At 35.8% G+C, this 25,178-nt stretch overlaps 2 protein-coding genes across 2 annotated transcripts in view; one reads left to right on the top strand and one right to left on the bottom strand.

The window, feature by feature from the left end:
- Positions 1–2,982: 2,982 nt before the first annotated feature.
- On the top strand, positions 2,983–8,304 carry Smp_089630 (putative polyglutamine binding protein; the record flags this gene model as incomplete). The annotated part of the gene is given in 5 exon segments (XM_018792971.1): positions 2,983–3,055; positions 3,090–3,411; positions 5,090–5,923; positions 7,823–7,874; positions 7,879–8,304. Coding segments are annotated over 5 exon segments (1,473 nt in total). The 3' UTR covers positions 8,071–8,304.
- Positions 8,305–10,624: 2,320 nt separating this feature from the next.
- The window catches only part of Smp_171040 (putative vasodilator-stimulated phosphoprotein/sprouty protein evh1 domain containing protein), a 62,024-nt gene continuing 47,470 nt past the window's right edge, over positions 10,625–25,178 (bottom strand). Inside the window, exons 9-14 of the mRNA XM_018792970.1 lie at positions 23,153–23,589; positions 21,444–21,694; positions 19,112–19,372; positions 17,376–17,452; positions 13,892–14,043; positions 10,625–11,719 (exon numbers count right to left, since the gene is read on the bottom strand). Of these exons, the coding sequence (XP_018647529.1) occupies positions 11,694–11,719; positions 13,892–14,043; positions 17,376–17,452; positions 19,112–19,372; positions 21,444–21,694; positions 23,153–23,589 (1,204 nt within the window). The 3' untranslated portion in view covers positions 10,625–11,693. The remainder of the gene's footprint in view (positions 11,720–13,891; positions 14,044–17,375; positions 17,453–19,111; positions 19,373–21,443; positions 21,695–23,152; positions 23,590–25,178) is intronic.

Genomic DNA, 25,178 nt, shown 5'->3' with positions numbered 1-25,178 from the left:
CCAAATGTATGGAGAGCTAACATACTAGCCATTCAGGAGTGTGCTGCTTAGACAGATTGGTCAGTAGATACTAGCTCATCAGTTAAAGAAGCATGGTCTATATTTAAAGGCAAGTTTAATTCAGTCATGTCCTCGTTCACACCATACCTGGTACCACGTAGACTAAATAATAGCCCAAATAATAGCCCACCATGGATAACTAAACAAGTCAAGGAACTTTTTAGACGTTGGAAAAATCAATGGAATATGTTTATCTCTACTGGTTTAGAACAGTACAGATCCAGTTATTGTAAGATTAGGAATACTTGTAAGGCGTTAATTAGTAAGACTAGATGGTCATATGAAAAACAATTGGTTAGGGATTGTAAAAATAGTCCGGAACGGTTATTCTCATATATAAAGAGGCAAACTCAGAGAAGTGATGGAATCCCACCACCTCTGGTACAAGGAAATCCGGTAATATTGGCAGGAAACTATACCGAAAATGCTGAAGCTTTATCGGAATATTCCGCCAAAGTATTTTCTATTGGTAATGAGGAACGACCAGTTATTCATTGTGGCGGCCCTATCAGATGTAATTGCCAAACATTTAGCGATACTGTTTGATCTGTCCCTGAGGCAGACTAGATCTATTTAGTAACTATCAACCCATTAGCTTAACTAGTGCAGTTGTAAAACTGATAGAAAAAATTACTCGGATAGCTGTTATAAACTATGTGGAAGGACATGATCTTTTATCCAGGGAACAACATGGTTTTCGGAAAGGCCTATCATATTTGACAAATCTTTTCATTGCAAGAGAAGATGGGGTTGAGGCAAAAGATCGAAATATTCATGTAGATGTGATTTTCATAGATCTAAATAAAGCCTTTGATAAGGTCTCCCATTCTGGTCTTAAATTAAAACTGGAAACTTTTTGAATTCACTGTAAGGTCATAGACTGGATAAGTGACTGTCTACATGACAGGAGAAAAAGCGTAGGAGTAAATGGGGCTCTCTCATCGTGGGAACGTGTAAAATGTGGAGTTCCCCAAGGCACAATCCTCGGCCCTCTTCTTTTTTTACTGTATGTAAATGAATTACCAACTGTAGCTAAGTCATCAGTTCTACTCTTCGCCGATGACATAAAGATTTAGAGACCCACATACAGCATGTCAGATAGAGTAGTATTACAGGATGATCCCAACTCACTGGTGGCATGGATGGACGGGTGGTCACTATAAGTGAATCCTAACGAGAGTGTAGTGATGCAATCAAGCAATTATAATGATTCGTATTACTACACAATATGTGGATTTGTGTTATCTAAAGTAAGCAACTATAAAGATTTAGGAGTCATGCTAAGCAGTGATCTGGAAACTGTCAGTCACTGTAAGGCTGCTGCTGCAAAAGACTATAGAGTATTATGGTCTATTCGTAGATGTTTCCGGTATTTGGATGAGGAAATGTTTAGATTACTATACCCGACTTTCGTGCGACCACATTTGGAATATGGGAATCAAGCAGGGAGTCCTTGTTTCAAATATGGGGCGGATATGCTGGAACGAGTCCAATGCCGCTGGACTAAAATGGTAAAAGGTCTCTCTGGCCTATCTTATGAAGACAGACTGAGACACCTCAACTTATTTCCGTTATTTTACCGTAGAATACGGTATTAAAACAAACAAAATTAGATAACTTGTTGAAATATCTAGATATCAGGAACAGGTAGCCGCCAATATATCATGCATCATCACTATGACATCGTTTTAGTTACTTGAAGGATGGACGTTATCAGACAGTGTGGCTGAACTTAATTCAAATCTAAAAATGTCTGGATTTGACCGCTTCTGCTAAACTGTACTAATTGTCGAGGTGTTGCACCAATCACTTTACGATGGTTTGACCTTCAAGGCTCAGCAACCTACGTCAGTGGACGATACCCCTGAAGTGTTGCCTGTAGGGACTAGAGTGGTAAGGTTTTATCTTAATATGTCTTTGCTTGCTATTTGGGTTATAGATTATATTAAAAATAAGCAAAATTTAAAAATTTTGTTTGATTTTTTATATAACTCGTCTTAGAATTTATGTTCACTGAAACTGGTGTCTTGGGTGCTATTGAAATGAGACTAGTCACGTCACTTCGAACAAACCTAAGGATCTGTAATCAACAGAAACATAATCTGAGCTACTAACTTATCTAATTCAGGGGTTGTTTGGGTAGATTGATCGTTGGAAACTCGTCCTTTCCGACCTCATTTATGATAATAAATAAATAGGCCTTATAAGGCCTACTTCTGATACAGTTGACTTGTTATAATCCCACACTTGTCACCTACGAATTTTCTCTTGAGGAACTGTATATTCTTGAGTTTCACCTTAAGCTGGTTGTTGTTTTCAAGAATACTGAGTACTTCAGCATCCTTGTCTAGTAAGATTTAGTGTGTAGTGTGCCTCTCACCCAATTTTGAAACTCAGAAGCAATAAATTTCTGAAAAGTAGGAGTTAGTTAGGATCACATTCCTCATTATTTAAATAAAAGTGGCAAGCGCCAGGCAAAAACCGCCTGGTAGAAATAAAACAGCTATTCATAAGAGTGTAAATCGCTAATCAACTGTAGTTCTGTACACTGAGCTTTGGATCATACTTTATTTGAGGGCTAATATTACCACTCGATTAACTTAAACAGAATAATTGAAGCAGAAATTGAGCTGATGGAATGATGGAAAATCAGTCGGGTCAGTCACTTACCACGCTCATCGTCCTGAGACTACATTTTAAAAGAGGACATTAGCTTTTCACATGTTCCAAATATCCATCACTAGTTATCGTATACGATGTGAATGTAACATCGCGCTTGTAAGACCACGTGCATGGTACTCATTATTGATATTGTTAATAATTCTTTTAGAATACTTCAAACTATTTAGGTTTTAAGCGGATATGATTTTAGTATTGTTTCATCTGCACTTATTCTGGCTTTTAGAATTGCTTTATACTAACATGCCTCTCCCACCAGCCCTTCTTGCTCGACTTAAAAAACGTGGTATTGTTTCCGCCGATCCACAGGAAGAAGGTAGGTTTAATTATAGTTACTGACTAGAATTTAGCTGTGGAGGAAGTTTTTGCCGAGAATTATGATGAAGAAAGTGAACCAGTGTTACCAGTATCCTTTGATCAACCTTTTAACGCTAAGAAATGTTACACGGTCAGTCCTGTTCCTATTATCGAGAATGGGGTTTTAATCCATGAATGTGCTGAGTGCCCTAATCAAACTAATCCGTATCATGTTTGTTCACCCTATTGTTACGAACGATATGGGCGAAGAAAGTTCAACACTGATCTAACAAACATTCGTTTAAAAAGCAGAATGCTACGTCGTTATCCACTCCCAAGCCATTGGATTGAAGTTGGTGATCCAGTGACTGGAAGGCAAGTCCAACGTTTATTATCTGGTTTGTTATGACTTTACCATAACGAAGTTAATCCTCAACTTTGGTTTTAAAGTATACTGGTTGTAAGACTTGAAAATTCTGGCTTCCATCCTATGGATGGTCAAGAGTGAGCATCGCCAGAGGGCCCCGGTCTAGGACAAAACAGAAGTTTATTGCTTTCTGATTTTCGATGGTCTTTCAGCCGATATTTATCATTGGAAAAGGATGGCTCAGCATGATAGTACTCTCCAGCCGATCATTGTTCACCAATAACCTTAAAGATAAATTATCGCATCTGACCAACTCAATGTGTATTTACCAATTTACCTGTTCATGTGGAGCTAGTTACTTTATGCAAAAGAATTCAGGGACATTATCCGACGTGGCTAAAAAGAGGAGGAAACGGCTTAATAAGAAGTTCAATAATCGAACACCTTGTAAACAGGTCACTCATTCAAGACAGACTCTGCGTTCAAAGTCATCTACAAGGTAAGTAGAAGTCTTTGAAAGACAATTAAATTACATCCTCTTTGCATTGCCGAAGCAATAGCCATACATCTGGAAGAATCAGAATTGTGTGTGCAAAAGAGACTGCTACAACCTCTTCTTCTACCATGGTCTCAATGTCTGATGATTTTTTAAATCTTTCTTCATACTCTTCTTCTTTTACAGCCATCTGCTTCACCTTAAATCTTCTACCACCAACTAGTTTATTTATTTTTCTACGATCATCCTGATTACATTTAATCTCAATTTCAACATTTTATCATACTGAGCCATCCTTTCCCAATGATAATTTCCCTATCTATCTTTTGATGAATACCTAAGCCATTAACAATCAAACAATTATTAAACTTTCCTTGATTTGGCCCCCAAATGCCCTGGTAAGGCCGAGAGTGGGGAGGGCCTGCCGTCTCTCTCGAAATGCTCTCACACGGCCACGCGTATACAGCCTCTGCCAAGGAAGTCCTACTCACTGCCTTCTCGCACCAGGGTGTTATTTACGAAATTGAGAAGACGAGAAGCGAATGTCCGGCGCTTTAACCGGGTCTGTGGACACGTCGAGTCCACCTATGGGAGTTGGAAAACCCTGATTGCAAACCAATGGTGCACATGGGCTCCAGTATCCTGAAGGAACGAATGGCGTATGAACCTATTGTTTGTCACCGGCTACCATGGGACTGCATCTCTTCACGATGCTCTACTGTCTTGTGGATCAGACCTTTAGGTTGAAGGCTTGGGGTGTGGCCCCTTAAGAAAACCACCTGCTTCAGTCTGGTCATCCAGGCAGTATGATAGCCCTCAAACAATTAAATGAAATGGCAATTTTTTGTGTGGCGCATATATATCTTGTACCCCCTTGTACCAATATTTATGTGTTCAAATAAAATAAAATAACTTGTTTTATAAAAAAAATTTTTAATACGTTTGTTTATTGTGCCTCACTGTCACCATGTATAATAAAAGTTTATTATCAGTATTATTGTCATGCTGTAGAATAAGTATATATACTTTCGATTGTACAGATTTGAAAATGAATTCGCTGAACAGAGAGCTCTTCACTGAACTAATCTTATTTAATTTATTTTTATTGATTAATCTGTAATTCCCTTTTTATGTCCATCATCAGGTAATATTGTCCTTTATGTATGATGACGTATTTTTCTCTTTTACAGATTTTACTACTGGAATACTAAAACAGATGATGTATGCTGGTTGTCTCCGTTACATCCACGTGCTAAAATTAGTCAACCTGGTAGCATTGTTCGGGCCAATACGTTACGTGAACGTGACGCAGCTCGAGCTGCAGCTGAAGCTGCTACTGCTGCAGTTTTAGCTGCTGAACGAAAAGATTCACGACGTAGATCTAGTGATTCCGGCAGTAATCGATCAGGCAGCGAAAGTGAAGATAACGACTCTGATGAAATGAAAGAATTTAAACGATCTAGACGTGAAACATCCAGATCTCCAGAACATGATACTAATAGAGCGCTGTTTAGACGAAATAATTCATCTCGCTGGCAGGATGCTGAATCAGAAAATAATCATCATCGAAGCGTATCTAATTATAACGATTTCAACCAATCGACTAACGAACATGAAGCTGTAACACAAAAGCTATCTGATACAGTTAATTTTAACGAGTACAATCAATTAGGGGATGAAGTTGATGAAGATGAAGAATCACCCGATGGGATTCCTTTGACTGAAAACTATTATAACAATAGTCATAATCAAAATATTGAAGTAGAATCTAACTTACAAAACTCTAGAGATGAGCATCCACCACCTCCCACATTTCCTCCTCCTCCTCCCCCACCACCGCCAGCTCATTTAGTCTATCCTCCAACCCAATGGAACCGACCACCTGAATCGTCTTCATTATTTCCATCGCAAGTCAAAAATCACGCTGATGATCAAACTAGTGGTACTACTACACGCGGTTGGAATCGACCAACAGAGACATCTGATAATAATTGTTTTAGATATAGAGATAGGGATAGAAAACGTAAGCTGATTTATACAATATTTTTTGAAAATATTTCATCATTATTATCGTTATTACTTCCATGAAGTAGACTCGATGTTATGATTTAAACAGTAACAGTTATCCAGTAATTTTCTAATAAAGATTACATGGTTTGTTACAAGCACGTGTAGATTCTAGTTACCATGTTTCGTTCTAACACGTTACAAGAAAATCAATAAGACAAAAACAGCAGCTCAGGAATACTAGGTATCATGACATTAGTGGTGAAATACAACCGACAAAAACAAGTAAATCTATGGAACAATAATACCGAATAACACAATGCTTAAGATTAAATACAAATAAATAACGGTGAAATTTCCCATTTAGACATTTACTAGAGATCGGAAAAGCATTCCTTTTCTATTAGTTTTTCTTCAAGGCTATACATTAATATATATTTATTGTTGTAAAGCATAACCTTAGAAAAAATCAAGATGCATTCAAAGTATTACTTGCGTATGTTGACCCTACAGAGTCATTAATACTGGAGCAAGCAAAGGGTACTGGCTATGTATTGGCACAAATCCATGAAGTCACTGACAATTGGACTGAGCCATGTTGGTAGGTGTAGACTACCTGGTTGGGATTCGCGAGATGATAGCAATCGATGGTTAGAGACCTTGAATGACATGGCTCAAAATCGTTTGCAATGGCGTAGGTGCATCTACTCTTTGTGTTCTACCGAATTCTAATCTTCTGAATTCTTCATGTCTCTATCATTTTTCTCTTTCCAAATTTATTTCACTGGATTATACTTCTTCAATAACATCTTCAAACCCTAATCTTTCACATTAAGGTTTATACTCTTACTACTTCTACCACTATGGGATTTGAATCGACAACTGCATCTCTGTGCTAATGTGGTATGGCAACTCAAACTGATGTATGTACGTACGAAGTTCTACGTTGTGACTGACTGATTGGCTATGTATAAGATTGTAAACTTTCACCGACTAACATGATTGGAATGTGTTACGCATCCTTAGCACTTTGCGACATTGACATCTTGTACTGGTTTTGTGTAGGTGGAACTTGAAGGTGACTAGCTGACCTCACGGAAAGATGGGTAGATAGTCAGACATATGCGAATTGTGATGTATATTCTTCCTATCACTTGTATTTGTCATAATAATATATGTGTTAGTCAGGCTGATAACATATTCTTAGTCTGAAATGAGTGGACGTGAGGTAGATTAGTCTCTGGGTACGTATCTAGTATTGCATGTCAATTGTGTATATTATAGTATCGTTCTGTTATTCGTTCTAGAAAATCAAGCGTCCCATTAGTATTCAGGGCGGTTTTAACAACAATTCAACTGACTAACGTAGAAGAAAGTTGAAAGGCTAGTGATGGTCAAACCGAATAATATAATCAACCTATAGTCACTGATTGTTGATCTAATTCATCTAGGGTGCAAATTTCCTGATAGAGGTTTTCGAACTAGTCTTAATCTACAGTTGGAAATTCTACGCGGATCGTCCTAATCGGTCAAAGTAGTACTCGAACTGTTTTCTGTCTTTAGACTGCCGCGACAATATAGTTTCTAATTCATTGCCTTGATAATTTTAACTGCTTTTGCTTGTGTAAAGCAATACCTATTTGAGGTACATATACGCATCTGAAACATTAAGGTCTAGTGTAATAGCTTATTTTTTGTTAACCTAGATGCATTCACGAATATTTATAATTTAATCCAGATTTTCCTACTCCATTGCAAAGTCTTCAATCCACGCAGTTTGACTAAAGCTTTCGTTATCAAATGTCTAATCTGAACTGTGGATCGTCACTACTTTAGCGCAGAAGCGTCATGATAGGATGCTAACAGACCTCGTTTTCTGTCATACTTAATTTATTTTTTCTTACAATTACTTGAAGGTCGCGCAGCAACTCTCGGACCTTTAGACCCAATGGATCCAGCGTCTTATGGTGACATACCACGTGGAACATGGAGTTCAGGTTTAGAAGGAGTTACTGGAACACCATCGGCTAAGACAGGTGTAGACAGCACTGCATCGGGACCATTATTTCAACAACGTCCATACCCTAACCCTGGTGATGTTTTACGTGCAAATGCTGCGGCTAAAGTCCATGAAGAGGAAAAACAAGATGAATCTAATAATTGAAGTTTTACTTCTGAAGTTATTCTGTACACTCGTTTTCTTTCCAATAGAATGTCAATTAATTTAAAAAGCCACTAAATAGTTTGATGACTTCGCAAGATACTTTCTCCATCGGTGGAGTAAGAACAATTCATAGTTAAATAGTTATTCATGTGCGAAAAATATCAGAAAGAACAATTGTTTCTGATGACTTCATCATGCTTCAGTTATTAACTTCAGATATATTGTTATTTTATTACTTACGCTTGTTACCCCTCGTAAAGAAACGTAAACCGCACATTAGCATCCTCCATCCAACTCTGTTGTGGGCAATCCTTTCCAGTTGCTATTCATTTTTTTCATGCCTACCTCCTATTCCCGACTTATTGTGTTCTTCGGCCTTCCTCTTTTCCGTTTCTCTTTGGGATCCCAAGTTAGGGCTTGCCTCGTGATGCAGCTTGATGACTTCCTGAATGTATGTTCTATCTACTTCCAACGTCCTTTCCTAATTTCCTCTCCAGTTGGAAGCTGGTTCGTCCTCTCCCACAGTAGGCTGTTGCTGATGGTATCCGACCAACGGACATAGAGTATTTTGCGCAGACAATTGTTTACAAATACTTGTACCTTTTTGATGAAACTTGTAGTAGTTCTCCACGTTTCAGCTCCGTACAGTAGGACTGTCTTGACGTTCGTATTGAAGATTGTTACTTTGATATTGGTTGCCAGTTGTTTTGAATTCCATATGTTCTTCAATTGTAGGGATGCGGCTCTTGCTATGTCAATCCTCGCCTTTACATTCGCATCAGATCCTCCTTTCTCATTGATGCTGCCCAGTCAGGTACATGGAAGATTCCACATCTTCCAGAGCTTCTCCATCAAGTGAGATTGGGTTGGTGTTCTTTGTGTTGCACTTGGGGATCTTGCCTTTTCATTTGTGTATGTGTGTATTTTGTGTATATTGTCAGGTCCTGCTGATTTCCCACTCTTGATTTGTCTGGTGGACACCCTGATTTACCCGATCGTTGGTGCAGTGACATCTATAGGAAGATCTGTAAGTGCTGCTTCGATATCCAGTGGATTCAATGGAGCTGGTCTATTTAAAAGTTCCTCGAAATATTCTACCCATCTATCCCTCTGATCTTGAATCTCGGTGATTAGCTTGCCTTCTTTGCCCTTGACCGGCAGCTCTGGCTGACTATATTTCCATGCCAGTTTCTTCGTTGTGTTGTATAATTGTTTTATATTTACTTCTCTTGCAGCTTTTTCCACTGTCGTTGCTGGGTCTTCCACGTATTTCCGCTTGTCGGCTCAAATGCTCTTATTTACTTGCTTGTTTGCTTCTATGTAATCGGCTTGTGCCTTGACTATCCCTGCTCGTGTTTGGCTGTTGTTAATTGTCTTCTTGTTCTTTCTTTATTCAATCTTGTGGAGGGTCAGGATAGAGATCCATTCCTTATGATGATGCTTCTTGTGGCTCAGAACCAAACCTCCTCACACGCTGAAGTTAGTGCTTCTTTTATCCCTTTCCAATTGTCCTCCATAGTAGTTTCTTCTTTTTTGAGTAAATCTTGGAACGTTTGGAACCTGTTGTTGAGAGTTATCTTGAATTCGTTGAGTTTGTCAGTATCTCGAAGGAAGTCTGTATTGAACCTTTGTAATGCTGTTTGTCCAATGCTTCTTTAGCTTCAGTTTCATCTTGGCAACCACCAGGCGGTGGCCTGAAACTATGTCAGTTCCTCTCTTGGTTCTTACGTCTTCCATTGAATTTCTAAAATTCTTAGTGATGCAAATATGATCGAGAATCACCAAGTTGCATCTTCTCATTACCTTAGCAATTTCATTGGTTCTCCCGGTTTTCCACATTGACTGGACATTCCATGTACCGATATTAATTGTTACTCTGGTTGTTAAAAGGGGCGTCGGCCTCTTGATTTCCAAAGAATCTCGACTTTCATCATGAGGCGTCTTAATTGTTCTAAATGAAGACCCTTCGATTCCCATGATAGTGTAAATGATTTAAATAGTTTTTTTCTAGCTAACGCTTTCTAGGCAATGTTGGTTTCTACGAGATAAAGGTCGCTAACCCTATGCCCAGCCCTCCTGCTTTACCCGGGCTTGGGATCAGCAGTAACCCTAGAAGAGCTACAGGCGGAGTTTGTATCATTATTACAATGGACAAAATGTTCAAGTTGAATCATTTCCGTGTACATTTTGTTATTCATCAGTTTGAATAGTCAGATATCATTACTGTCTAATAGAAGAAATTGTTGATATTTGACTCCAATGGAATAACATTTTATTGCCGTCAATATTAAATAAAGGCGACTAATTCAACATTCATAATGGAAACAAAGCTATATAACTCGATTTTACACTTCTTATTCAGCTACTAAAAGCCAATAACATTGAGGATACAGATAGTTCATTTGTGATTTTAAGCTTTTATTTATGTGTTCAAGAAAATTAAACTAAGTTTTGTTATTAAATGCCGTACTATAAACTTATTTCCTTTCGATTAAAAATGATGACTCCTGCTCATGACTTACTACCATCAACGTTAAGTAAATAAGACCATATTATGCGAGAATATATATTGTATGTATTTGTATCATCATCATCATTTCAAAGGAACATTGATAAACAAGAATGTGTTTACATAAAATGAAAATTAAGGAAAGTATTTAACATTCTATAATGCATATATGTATACTTGCAATTATCTCTGAGGCACTATATATGCGTGTAAAAGATGAATAAAGTGAAACCAAAACAGGATACATCATGATAATAAAGAGATTAATTACGAAAACAAAAAAATACAGACAAAAGCTCAGCTATTTGTACATACATACATGTTTTTTTTTTTTCAATGTAAGAATGCCTAGTACACATGGCTTCCAGTTCTCAACTACGCAATTTGTTTGGATGGATAATTGTGCGAATGATGACCAAATGACACACAACCAAATAAAAAATGTAGACTAGTTGTATGAGGTAATAATTAAATTAAATCGACAATAGATTAATATTACTAATAAAAGCCTAATCCAATTTAAATAAAAAATACATTGAGAATTAAAAATTTATAGTATACTCCCTTTATGGATATATTGCGAAGATATAAATGATTCAAATGACCATGCAATTGAGGAAATAACCTAGAAAGAAGTAGCATCCACCCTACCAGACGTATATGAGGTAATCTAGACGAACAGAAATGACAAATTACCAAGCCATCATTAATTTATCCTACTGAACGATGTGTTGTTTGTAAGTAGTATGTCCCACTTTATATATAAACAAGCAAAAACTAATAAATAAATGGAATGTAATAATAGGTTTTAAGAGATGTAAAAATAAGAGAAATGAAACTCCAAGAATTGGACACGTTCGCTGAATGTAAAGAATAATTTAGAGGGAAATTAGACGTGCAACTTGTTCACCTATCTTAAAGGTTTCCGAGTATCAGAAGCCAACCCGAACAAAAAACGACAGTGAACAAGCAAACAGGTTATTGTAAATTTCAATTTGGTGGTGGGATTGTATCATGTGTGAAATAGCATAAGCTGATCAAGTTTTCAATATTTTCAGGACAGCTGTGTTTATCCAATAACGTGCACAAAGACCAAGCGAGCGCATAGCCCAGGTTAAACAGCTTTATACAATTTGATACCTTGAAAATGTGATAAAGGAAAATTATGAATGATAGATTAGTGATTATGAACACGATTGATCTTTATTTTTGAAACTAGTGAAGCCATCTCATTCTGGTCGGTATTCATCTTTGCATAAATAAATTATTCTGGCTAAATCACAATTTCGTGTACATCATGTGGATATAACCAATGCATCGAAGAATCAACGTTGTCAGAATGTATTAAACTCAATTCCCTTCAAACTGGTAACAAAATAATTTAGCAACATTAAGGTATAAAGAAAATATCAACCGAAATTACTGGGTCTCACCTGAATATAACGATGATCACAGGATCCAGCACGATAATAAACAGATATTTTACTGTCATCACTTTTACAAGCTCATCTGATTTCTATATCAGAAGGGGTTTTTGTGGATATTATAGTAATATTAGTATTTGAAGCTGGGTTCGAATCTCGCGAGGTGAGGTCGTGGATGCGCACCGCTGAGGAGTCCCACAATAGGACGAAACAGTCGTCCAGTGCTTCCAGGTTTTCCATGGTGGTCTAGCTTCAAGTGACTCATGATCTCATCTGATTTCATTTGTTTCCATAGTTTCAGTCAGTTCATTATCTTTGAGATCAAACGACAAGCATAATTGCTAGACGTGTAATAACTGTCATAGTTTATCTCAACTAATAAACACCCGTATAGTTTTACGTTATTTTATTAAATGTTTTGTTAATTTCCATCGACATCTTTTTTGAAGTGGTGCAGTTTGTGGATATATAAGTTCATACATCTTTCATACTCACTATTGAAAATGTAAATAATAATAGCTTATTACAGTAGTGAAGTAGGAGGTGAGTGGTAAAAAGATATCTCTAACCAAATATAATGATAACTACATAGATTAGGGAGTTACACAGGTATGCCGTTAGAAGTCAGGAAATTTTCACTATTAGATTGTAGTGGTGTTCAAACACACCTACTTCAGTTTAAAATATTGGATAGCATAATCAATCTAGTTATTAACTTTTAAAAACAAGAAATTTGGTACAGTAGTTGAGTATAAACTCAACCTTATCAGTTGATTTTACTTTCAAATATTTTAATCGGTTATGGCTAATAAAGAAAAAATTAATAACAATTAACTTCTAATAGTGTCAAACGTAGAATAAAATAACTGTTCAGCATTTCTGAGCATTCAATAATTTCCTAGTTGATGTGAATCTGTTAGTCAACGTAGAGCACAGCATAGTTGTCACAACATATCAGCATAGCGAAATAACATTATCAAGATGAATACCAAAGTTGTAGAAATAGTGGTTTTATCAGTGTTAGTAAGAAAGATCACGGAGACAGGTGAAATTTGAGAAAGCATAAATAGAAGACATAGCATAATCTTAAAACGCATGATCTAAAAAAAAGTAGAGAGTGGATCTGTGACCGGCTCTAAGCCAAGTCATCCAAAAGTCTTCAACCATTTGGCCAAGATAAGCTTGTGGGCTCCAACCAGGTTTTCTACACCTACTAACACGGTTCATTTCAATGGTTGGATAGAATAATGTCGCGTCTTGGTTTGTTTGCCACTAGCTCGGTTACTATCTATTACGCCAGCGAATATCGCGTGTTGAGATAGGCGGCGGTTGAGTAGATGTAGCACATATGTCAATTCGCGATGAAAACTTGATATGGAGGGCGATGGCCTAGTCGATTGAAGTGCGAATGACATGAGATTGGGTTTTCCTAATCGTTAATGTTACGTGATCACATCCTGAGATGTAATAATATAACTTAGTCAATGCATTATAGGTGTTAGCTACATATGCTTAATTGTATGACTTGGTAAATAGGTATTCATACAGTAAGTCAATGAGTAATTGTTAAATACTATATAGTTCAACTTCGACAAGTCTAACTGTTAATCTGAATGCAAATAAATCATATAAAAAAGGTGTATTTATATATCACTTCCGTATACTTTTGGGGTTAAATAAATCCATGTCGACAGCCTTTGTGTTTTCATGACGCTTCATCGGAATCCAGGTTTCAGTATCAAGCACAAATCAGTTAAGAGATTTCATAGACATAACAAAAGTATTCTTCTCGAAACTGAAATAATCTGTGTAAAAGTTCCTAACTATCTGGTAAATTTCGGTAACGACAGAAATGTCAACAGAAATGAATAGTCTAAAAAGTACTTACAATCCATAATTTCATTTTTCGCCAACTGAACTTCTTTGCGTAGTTCAACAATAATTTCACGGCGTAAATTATCCAATTCTGACCGAGTCAATGATAAATCAGAATTTATAATATTTGATGTTGTGGAACAATTAGGTGTACTAACGTTTCGGCTGAAGAAAAACAAACATTTGGAAATTATAAATTGACATTTTTTCGGAATGGAATTATTTGTTGATTTAATGAAACAAAACACAAACAACGATCAGAGGGAAGTGATAAATAAATTAGAAGAACTGAATGAAAACTTTAACATTTCAATGGAATTAATCCCGACAATGGTTGGCTATTTTCATGTTGTCCAGTTCTTAGTATTCATCAAATCCTATCGGTCGAATTGCGATGTGATAAATAAACCCAATGATTACAGACTGGGATTGAAGACAACAGCCAAGAAGCCTGGTACCTAGGTATTGTGCTAGTTAGTGTTCGTCAATACAGTGTATTTTTAATTTTACAGGAGTCGATCCATCTAGATGTATTCAAATTTAACCATAACAGAGAACTAAACAGTGTGTAATTCATGCAACTATTTTAGTACAGGAAATTTTTTGGGGCCAGTACAGTTCAGTTATAGATCATCTGATTGTAACATTGGGTGATGAGAAAATAGACACTACCAAGACTGTAATTGATGACTGAGAACTAGGATAAAATCTTACCCTAAGGATTCCAGATGACTTGTTTCAATAACCTAACTTTCGTAAACCTACAATAAATAGCTATCAAAAACCACTGTTTCAAATTATTATGTATACAGACATCCCACATAGTATCAATGCACTTTGACACAAGTTTGATTTTCATTCATAATCACAGTTGTCTAAATAAGACATAACTCGGTATTCGAAGTAGTCAAGTCGGGAGATTTTGTCATCAAAATTTAGTAGTGAATCGGTCTAGTACGGTACACAATGCAGTAGATATTAGTGTGAAGAAAATCGCCGGAAAAATCAGTAGATTTTATCCAGTCCTAGTTGTTCTACTTTCCGATCACCAGTATACAACTGTCAGCAGTAAAATGAACCAATTTTTGACTTTAATACGGGTAAAGTCATTGAAAGTAATCGAAAATGTTGTTTATAAAAGCTATATATGGGGTAAGGATTATGTGGTCTCCGAACAAAAATACGCTTAAATAGATGTAGTCACATTTAATCCGGCCCAGCTGGTGACAATATAATAACATACGAGAAAAATTGGCAGTGAGAATAGAAATATTAATAAGTAATGGAGGGATTTCATCGTGATGATATCAATTGCGCCCGAATGCCCTGGTACGACCGAGAGTGAGGAGAGTCCGCTCTCCCTCTCCAAATGCTCTCACATGGTCACGCGAATATATAGCCTCTGCCAGGGAAGTCCTACTCACTGCCTTCTCGTGGCATTACTGTTGTTTATGAAATTGAGAGGACGAAAAGAGAATGTCCGGCGCTTTAACCGGGTTGGTGGACATGGAAAGTTCACCTAGGGGGAGTTGGAAAACCCTCATTCCAAACCAGTGGTGCACATGGGCTCCAGTATCCTGAGGGAACAAATGGCGTATAAATCAATCGTTGGTCACCGGCTACCATGGGACTGCATCTCTTCACGATGCTCTACTGCCTTGTGGATCAGACCTTTAGGTCAAAGGCTTGGGGTGTGGCCCCCTGAGAAAACCACCTGTTTCGGTCTGGGCACCTGGGCAGTATCACAGCCCTCACACAAATCAAATGAGATTTGTGTGGCGCATATGTATCTGGTGCCTCTTTGCACCAATATTTATGTGTCTAAATAAAATGATTTCAATTGCTGTTAGAAATGTGGGTGGACACTCACCACTTCTTGATTGCCCACATCGTAGGAGGATATTTCTTCTTGAAAGACCTGCAAAATGGACTTGGCTAATGGTGATCTTAGTGACGCAGGAAAGTGACTGTACAGACCAGGAGACAGCTGCTTTAAGCCGGTCACATGTGGGATTTTTTATGGGGAGTTTTTGATGTGTCAAGTTCGTACTTCAGAAGGCCTAATTTGGAGACGGAAATCCAAGTAGTTTAAAAAGTGACATTTTCGGGGTCGACCCTTTCTAATCCATTAGACCTTGTAAAACGACGGCCAGTCCAGTGTGCTGGAAAGCTGAGGGAAACACCTTACTGAGGTCACACTCGTGTACAGTAAGTATAACGAATTCGCCCTCAGAACTTAAGTCGTTGCTTTTAGTCTTCCCGTTCTAAACCGACCTGCTTGGCATGCAAGGAATATAGGGAACCAGTGTCCCGGCCAATATAGCTCGATTGTGTTATCATAACAAGGAAGCCCGACCACTACATCAAGGCAGCAGCTACGGTTAGAACATTAACTGAAAGCATTATATTATACATATACACGAAATTCCATTTTTACTTATGTATATTTTTAATTTAAAAGTGAGAAATATGAAACTTCATTGATCATTTTTAGGATCTCTTGCAAATCCGTATGATAAGCAAAAGAGTTGAAATAATAATGGTGTAGCGTGGTCTACTTATATCCATATAAGTAGTATATGGCGATGGTCAGACATAGAATGTATTTTGGCAGAAGACCGATAAGGAAAGAACTGAAATGAAGGGCAATTGGTAGAAAAATGCATAAACAATGGAATTAGAGAAGATGAACTGATATTTACAGAAGGAACAGTGAAGATTGAGACAATTGGTTGTTATTTTGCAAATTAAATGTTTGCTGTATGGTTATCAGAATTCAGTGAGATAGTCTGTAATTTGTGCTTAAATACATTCGATTGTCCCCCACACGTGTTCTTGTTCACTACAATGGTAGCGCCAATGACGACAAGAACAGAAGCTCAATTTTGTGAAAAAAAACATGGAACCGAGAAATCAAAAGTATAAAATAATACTGGGATTCAAACTATACGCCATATGTTATTTGAATGTTGATCGAATTGCAAAATAAGATTAAAGCATAGGGATGAGTCAATCAAATGTAGCTTAATTACTTTTGTATAATGCTCATAACCTTCCAAATTAAAACGAAAAGTGATTTTTTCTTGTCAACAAAGTAAAAATAACATTGTTAAACGTATCAAGTATTCAATTCTTTCTGTGTAAACTGCATGTAACACAAAAAATCAATTCTAGACCTGAACCCTGATGACCAGGAACAATATAAAGACTCCTGAAATACTCTTTGTATCCTTACAAAGTTTCAAGACGATAAATGTTTTATAAATATATGAATAAATCCATAAGTTAATGTTTTTTTTTGGATTTACATACGGCGAAAACCTATAGACCTCAATATACTAATTATGTGAAATTTTATAATATTGATGAAAAACGGGTAGAAAATTGTCTTGCTTACTTCAAGAATAATTAAAGCTCGTGTTCCCTACACTATAACTCATACTAAAAAGTATAAAAATGTTATTTATTGTAATATTGAAAAAGTTTTAATAACTTACCTATTCAATGATGAGTCGATCAAATTAGTCGATATACCACCGGTATTCTCAGAAGACACAGAGATAGATTTTGATGACTAGAATGTGGGTAAAATTAAAGGTGAAGGAGTTTATATAACTTAGAAAAGAAGACGGAACTTCCGTGGTGAAATGAAAATAATGGTTTAGGGTTCAGTTTATTTACTAAACATTTAGATATATAACGGTTAAGTGTTCAGTAGGGAATAACCTTAAGATAGATTTTCGAAGTTCTAGTCACAAAACAAGATAGATAAAGTCCAAATAAATCTACTGTAGGACAGAAATCACTAGTAACATGAATTACGGAAACCTGAATCGGTGATCCTAAAGTAAGGTATTCATCTCGAGACTTCAAACTGCTTGATGCTCGAACACGTGACATTATGAATGTCCATTGACTACAGAGTCTAAAACTGAGACAAAGCCGCACTATCTAGTGTTCTTTTATTTTAAAATTTAACATTAGTTGAAAACATTCTACGAAAGACAAAGAAATAGTAGACTAGACACATTCATGTTTTTGATTAAAACTTGAATCTCTGTATATCTATCTTATGGGAAGTACATTTGTTGTGAAGAGAACAATGGAGAAGTGATAAATTATGAAAGCCAATTTTTGGGATATTAGTTCACTTAGGTTGTGATCCGTAATTGATAACATTTGACAACCGTCTTATTATTTTAATCATAAGCTTTTGTTAAATTTACGAATTACTGTCATATCTTCATCTATTTGATGTTTACGGTAATTTGAACATTAGTTTTGTATTCTATTTTCGTAACTTCGGAGCCCTATTTTAAGACATTGTGTTTCGGTCAAATGATTTATATGTTTGTTCGTGTACCCTTTGGAGTTAGTGTTGGGATGATCCAGAAAATTTCTCGCAATAGACATAACAAGCTCAGGAAACACTAAGAAGCATTTTATCCAATCAGCGTTTGACTAAAAAATTTTCTAGAAACATCACGAAAATGAAAAGTTACACGTAGAGTTTCTGATTGGTTGATTACTACACTGCTGTTTGGTAGCATTCCAGAATTTTCAGGAAAACCCAAGGACTTCCAAATTACTATAAAAAGCCTACATTTTCTGTACATGAAGGAACCTTTGGAGTAAAGTGCCTCTTGCATATTTTGCGCCTTTTCTCTCGTGTTCAAGTCGCTGTGTAGATTCAGCCTGGTGGTTACGAGACTAGCTTGGGATCCGAGTATAGCGTTCAATTAGCAAGACCTATCAGTTAGATATATTTTGGGAATCAAAGGTTTTCCACAGATCCCTCTTCTACTTTCTAGTCAACCAATCAGTGACCGTGTAGTAGGTCATTAGTCAGCGAATAGGATAGTTTTCTGCCCTCACGGTCAAGTAGTCAGAACTCTAGCTCACGTGTTCGCAGTCTAACGATGGTAAAAAAAAATAGGGAAGAGTATCAAGTTCGTTATCTAATTCCAAAATAAATCTTCAAACATGTCTGACTACAGCGCTAGCAGTTAGACCAAGTTCATGACAACGATGAACATGCTAAATAGTAAAATAAAAAAGACGTCTAAACCGTTATGAATCAGAAGAACAATTTAAAGCCTGATAGTTAAATGTTCATCAGTTCCAGTTATCACAGTCGTAACATCAGTCTATAGAATTACAGAAGATGGACTGAGGAAAACAACGATAATAATGACAGCATATTATCTTAAAATAAAAGAGACAAATTAATTACTTCTAAATGATGGTCTTTTTTAGGCGAACCACATTCTTCTTCAGCAGCATCGATTAATTGTCGTCTAGCTTGTATACGACGTTGAATTTCAGCTAGCATAGAAGATTTTCGATCAATGGAATCTTTTCTTAATTGTTGTGTAGAATCTGTACGTTTTATTGGGTTGTTTTTGTTATTGTCTAGTTGAGTATTTGATGATAATGTCGGTGGTGTTGGGGGTGGTGGTGGTGGCGGTGGTGGGGATTTTGTAGTTGAAATTATCTGATACAGAGAGAAAATTATCTTGAAATATGGAAATCAATAATAATGATTTGTTTAAACTGTAATGGCAATCAAACTAAAAACGTGATACCAGTTCATGGAACCATTGATTGAGCCACGTAGGGTAGATATAGACTATTAAAGTTGTGATCGGCGTGATAATTGTAGTCAGCGAGTGAAAATCTTAGGTGACATGATTCAGAATCAACCATAATGAAGCAGATGGGTCGACTCTTTATATTACCCTAGACCTTGAGCTCCAGTATTTCTTCAGATATGTTTTCTAATTCTATATCTTTTGCAAAGGTTTAGTTTTTTCATCATTATCATTGATGTCACAATATTTTGACCGTTTTTAGTATTTATATTTTCAAATTCATCTCACCAAAATGATATGGTATAAAAATATGGGTTGACATACGCATGTGCTAAACTCTATTTATTATTTATTTATTTAAACACATATATATTGGTACAAAGAGCACCGGATACATATGCGCCACACTTCGACCTAAAGGTCTGATCTACAAGGCAGTAGAGCATCGTGAGGAGATGCAGTCCCATGGTAGCCGGTGACCAACGATTGATTTATACGTCATTTGTTCCCTCAGGATACTGGAGCCCATGTGCACCATTGGTTTGGAATGAGGGTTTTCCAACTCCTATAGGTGAACTTTCCGTGTCCACCAATCCGGTTAAAGCGCCGGACATTCTCTTTACGTCCTCTCAATTTCGTAAACAACACCCTGGTGCGAGAAGGCAGTGAGTAGGACTTCCTTGGCAGAGGCTATATAAGCGTGGCCATGTGAGAGAATTTGGAGAGGGGGAGCGGACTCTCCTCACTCTCGGCCATACCAGGGCATTTGGGGGCCAAACTCTAAGTTGATTAAAAATTAACGGATTGTAAACTGTAATCCATACCTAAAGTGTGTATGTGTGTGTTTTCAAAAGTGAGTTATATTGTGTAGTACAATTTAATGAATCTCTTTACCCACCCCATATAATCAATGTAAATATATTTATCAATGAACTTTGGGTGACATTAAATCTACAGCCATTAACACAATGATATTAACAGGCATCAAGACTGAGATAATTCTAACACTATAAAACAAACGACAATAATCATTCTCTAAATAGGAATTAAATATACACAGAAGATAACCCGACGTTACAAAACATAAATTTTAAGCACACATACGTAAGTATACTTAATTTATCAGTTAAAATACAGTAATGAGGACGAATTTATTAGAATCAAGAAAGCGAATTTTCAGCTTTTCAACAAAATTCAAATATTATACATAACAATAAGAAACAATATCTCTGTATATTGCTCAAAACGTTCAAAATTATAATGAAAAATTACTACTAACCACCATAGAGTAAAAATGATTGTGTTAAATGTATCACGTGTCCTATTCTATTTCTGTTCACTGTATATAACAGGCGAATTAATACTATCCCTATATCTTCTACTTAAATGCTTAATCCTGATCCATAATCCTAACCAAATGGTAATATAACTTACAATCGAAATAGTTAGATAACACCTCTAGGATATTTGAAGTAAATACACTCATCCATTGAGATGCAGAGAATTGCCATATTTTAGCTGATATCACTTTGTGGTAAAAACCTTAATATTTACTCTTAACACATAACCCTAACCAAGAACAATTTATTCGGGTCCTTTTTAGGGGTTAGGTAAAACATATAATCAATATTCGCAAGGAAGACTTTTTTATATGATTATTTCTCAATATACAGCCAGATTAAACTGTAAATGCACTAAATATGCATAATCTGTCTACACGTTGTGACATGATTGTTTGCTTTTTCACTAACTATCCATTTATAAAAGATGGTTTTTCCTCGACCAAGAACTGACGAAAAGTTCGTTGCGGTTGATATCATTCTCGTTCCTATACCATACTACTATTCAATAGGAATATGAATTGTTTACTAACTTCAGTGGTTTCAGTATCAAAAGTATGCACTCATAAAAAAATTATGATTGAATACATCAAATTGATCAGTTTTTTTATATATTTTAATTGATAATAGTTACCGGATTATTGGAAGAAGTTGAATTAATACTTGGTCTTATTGAATCATTACATCGATTTTCTTTATTCCGTTTACGTGCGGCAATAGCTTCTTGTAGCATAGCGGCTAATCCAGACGATTCTGACTGTTTAGCTAACTCTTCGTCATTATTCTGATTATTATTAACCGGTACTGATGTTGTTAACACTGACGATGAATTTGAATTATCTGTGCTAACAGCAACACTTGAATGATCAACAGTTTCACGAGAAACTATCAGGAATAGAAAAGACGAAAGAAAACATGAAACTTTATTTTCTACAGGTAAAAGCAAAAATTACGAGTTAAGTTTATAAAAAAAAACGACAATGTTAAATAATAAGTATCATTTCCATATAGATTCTACACAGTGTTATACTGTCAAGTTGGTATTTTAAATCTTTTGGAAATTCTTATTATGATTATTGAGAAGTATAATGAGTGAAAAATTAGTATTGTAGTGTGGTCTACTTATATCCATATAAGTAGTATATGGCGATGGTCAGACATAGAATGTATTTTGGCAGAAGACCGATAAGGAAAGAACTGAAATGAAGGGCAATTGGTAGAAAAATGCATAAACAATGGAATTAGAGAAGATGAACTGATATTTACAGAAGGAACAGTGAAGATTGAGACAATTGGTTGTTATTTTGCAAATTAAATGTTTGCTGTATGGTTATCAGAATTCAGTGAGATAGTCTGTAATTTGTGCTTAAATACATCCGATTGTCCCCCACACGTGTTCTTGTTCACTACAATTGGTGTCGCTGCCTACCACGAGGAGGAAGGGTGCTGTTCTGCGGACGTAAATTTCTAGATGTTTGGAATGAGTAACACTTAATTGACAATGTTCCATAAGTTCATGGAAGTTCTAATTCATTTTTGTATTGGTTGCTTGAATCTTATCATTGATTTTTATGACTGCCATTGATCAGTCTCGTATTAGCAAATGTGGATCCTGTGAGGATTACCTCGATAATCCACCGTTAGCCACCATCCATCTCTGCCTATAATGCTTATGATTAAAGGCAATATCAAGGTAATCAGCACAGAATGTACGTATGACAATAAGAGACTGATTAATTTCAGTCTCAAAAATCTAATGGAAGATTCAAAAAACCAATACAAAATTCAATATGATAACTTTAAATGTGGACGTTTTCAGTTCCTCTTGTTATGTGTTGTTGCATTATTAATAATTCGAAATATATTCAATTACTAAAAATTCATATAAAGTAGAACTTTACAGAAAACTAAATAAGTTACACAATGGTCGTCTATGTACAGGATGTTTGTTTACTGGATTACTGACAACATAGAAATCTACGCAAACTGTGAACATCGGGCATCGACTATGTACAGTAAAACTGTCTATTCAGTTTCGATTTCCTTAATTTGGACAGTAGTATACATAGTGAATGCTCTTTATTTCTACAGATTAATTTTATAATTTGTTCGATTTATTAGCTTTCTATAACGACTCTGTTTTTAAAGCACTATTTATATGCTTTAGCCTATTACACCATTTTATTTCTACACTGATTAAAAGAGTCTAGTATGCACAGAGTACTTATGAAACACAAATACTGAAGAATAATAAGCACGTTTCTTCACTTGATTATTTACTGAACTAACATAAAACTAAATAAACGATTTCTATTATTTAACACTGACCTTGAGAATTCAAACCTGACCAGTTACTGCTGATAGACTCTCCAGTTAAAGGTGGATTCCTCAAATTTTGACTACTAAGACGATGGATTGTGCCCATATAATTACCATTAATTGGACCATTACCAACACTGCTTCCACTACTACTAGTACTTGCATAACTAGCTAAACTTCCTGAACCTGCATATCCATAACCATAACCGTAGCCAGTAGACGACGAAGAGGCAGATGAAGGAGTTGCAATTGTTCCAGGACCTGTAGCATAACCTAAACTGATTGATGAAGTAGAAGATAGTTGACGACGATGTGTTTCAAATGCACCAGAATCTTTATTACCACTACTACTATTATTATTAGTCATAGTAGTAGCAGTTATCAATTTATTTATTTGATTAGATTGATTAACATGATCATGATATTCATAATTTGCCAATTCATTAGGTTCCGGTTGCTTTCTGAAATAAACAAGAAAAAACCTGGTTTAGCATATTCGAAGATGAACAGTAAAGCATTAAAAGTCGATACAATAAAGAGAATAAAACTACCCATGGCTTGCTTTAATCAGAGGTGGATGATTTCAAGAATGAATTCAAGACGCAAGTTTCGTCCTATTTGGGACTTGTCAGCTGGATGTACTTTTAGTCCAGAGTTGATCTTCATTCTTTGACTACGGGTAGAATAAGAAGCATTTTCCTCATACTAAGGTAAAATAGCTATTTACTGTTCACTAGTTCATCATAGTAAAATGAATGATATCAATCTGTAGTGGTGGAGAGAGAACCATTTACAAATAAAACTAGTCGTCGAAACTAAGAAAATCCTACTATGTACACGATTGAACACAATTGAACAAAAGCAAACGTATACACACATCATGCATAATCGGTTATAAAAAACCCATCAGATTAAAGTCTGAAAAACATGGAATCAGTTATAATTAACCTAGATCCTGTAATAAACATGTCCTAACTGAAGTTTTTACATCAGATCAATACGAGATGAAATCAATAAGATGTATTGAAAGGAAGTCTAAATAATAGTAGTACCAATGTTAGTGAGAAAGATTAAACATTGAATAATATAATTTGAAGTGAAGTTACAGATGACAGAATACGGAGACTGACGAAATAGGGGGGAGATAGCGTGAATGCAAATGATTCTAAGCCGTGTTCTCCGGCACTTCAGCACACAAACCATACAAATCCAAACTAGGTCCTCTGCAATTATCAATATAGCTCAGTCTAGTATTTAATGCTTTCATAAACTTATGCAGTGTTTTGTTTTAATCTTAGTTTTTATCTAATCTCCTCCTACTAGTTTGCATTGTTTCTTATGAATTTAATTGATACAACAACCTTGAAGATCAGATCAGAACCGAAGTGGTAAAACAAAAAGGTGATAATAATCTGGTTAGGGTAGAATTTTTACTGAATATTAAGATAAGAATAAGCTGATAATGCCTGTGATTATATGATAACAGTCTATGGCGCAATAATCAAATGAAGTTCAAAACTGTGATTATGACTTGACAATGTGAAATCATCTTTAAATGAACAAAGTTTTCACAAACTAAAACCCATTCATTAATGACCAACTTTGAGATGTATTTCTTAGTTTTAAAGATAATTTATGATCTATGATCGTGAGATACTTATCTAGGCAATGAAATCAGATGACGATCACTTCACAGTACGAACTGAATAAAACTTATAGTTGAAATTCCATTGAATTCCAGTTCAATTGTCTAAATATGCCTTGTTCACTAAAGGGCCTGATGGTGGAACTTTGATCTCGTATATAAATAGTCTTAAACTAGTACAGATTATCATCCAGTGCTCCTTAATTGATGATCTAACCTTCTAGTTAATTCCAGTCCATGAAAGGATTTCTCTTTAAAACTGTGGTAAATAGAAAAAAATACAAATATGCAATGGATCTGTTTGTTATGGTCTTTTTACTGATAATTCCTTCTGATCTAATATTCCAGAAAATTGTTGATTTCACCATTTAGAAAAAAGCATTATACATAAAATATATAGAATAG

This window comes from Schistosoma mansoni, chromosome 1 (genome assembly GCF_000237925.1).
Source record: "Schistosoma mansoni strain Puerto Rico chromosome 1, complete genome".
Lineage (NCBI taxonomy): Eukaryota > Metazoa > Platyhelminthes > Trematoda > Strigeidida > Schistosomatidae > Schistosoma > Schistosoma mansoni.
Note: the sequence above shows the minus strand (reverse complement) of the source record. Positions and strands in the feature narration are given on the sequence as shown.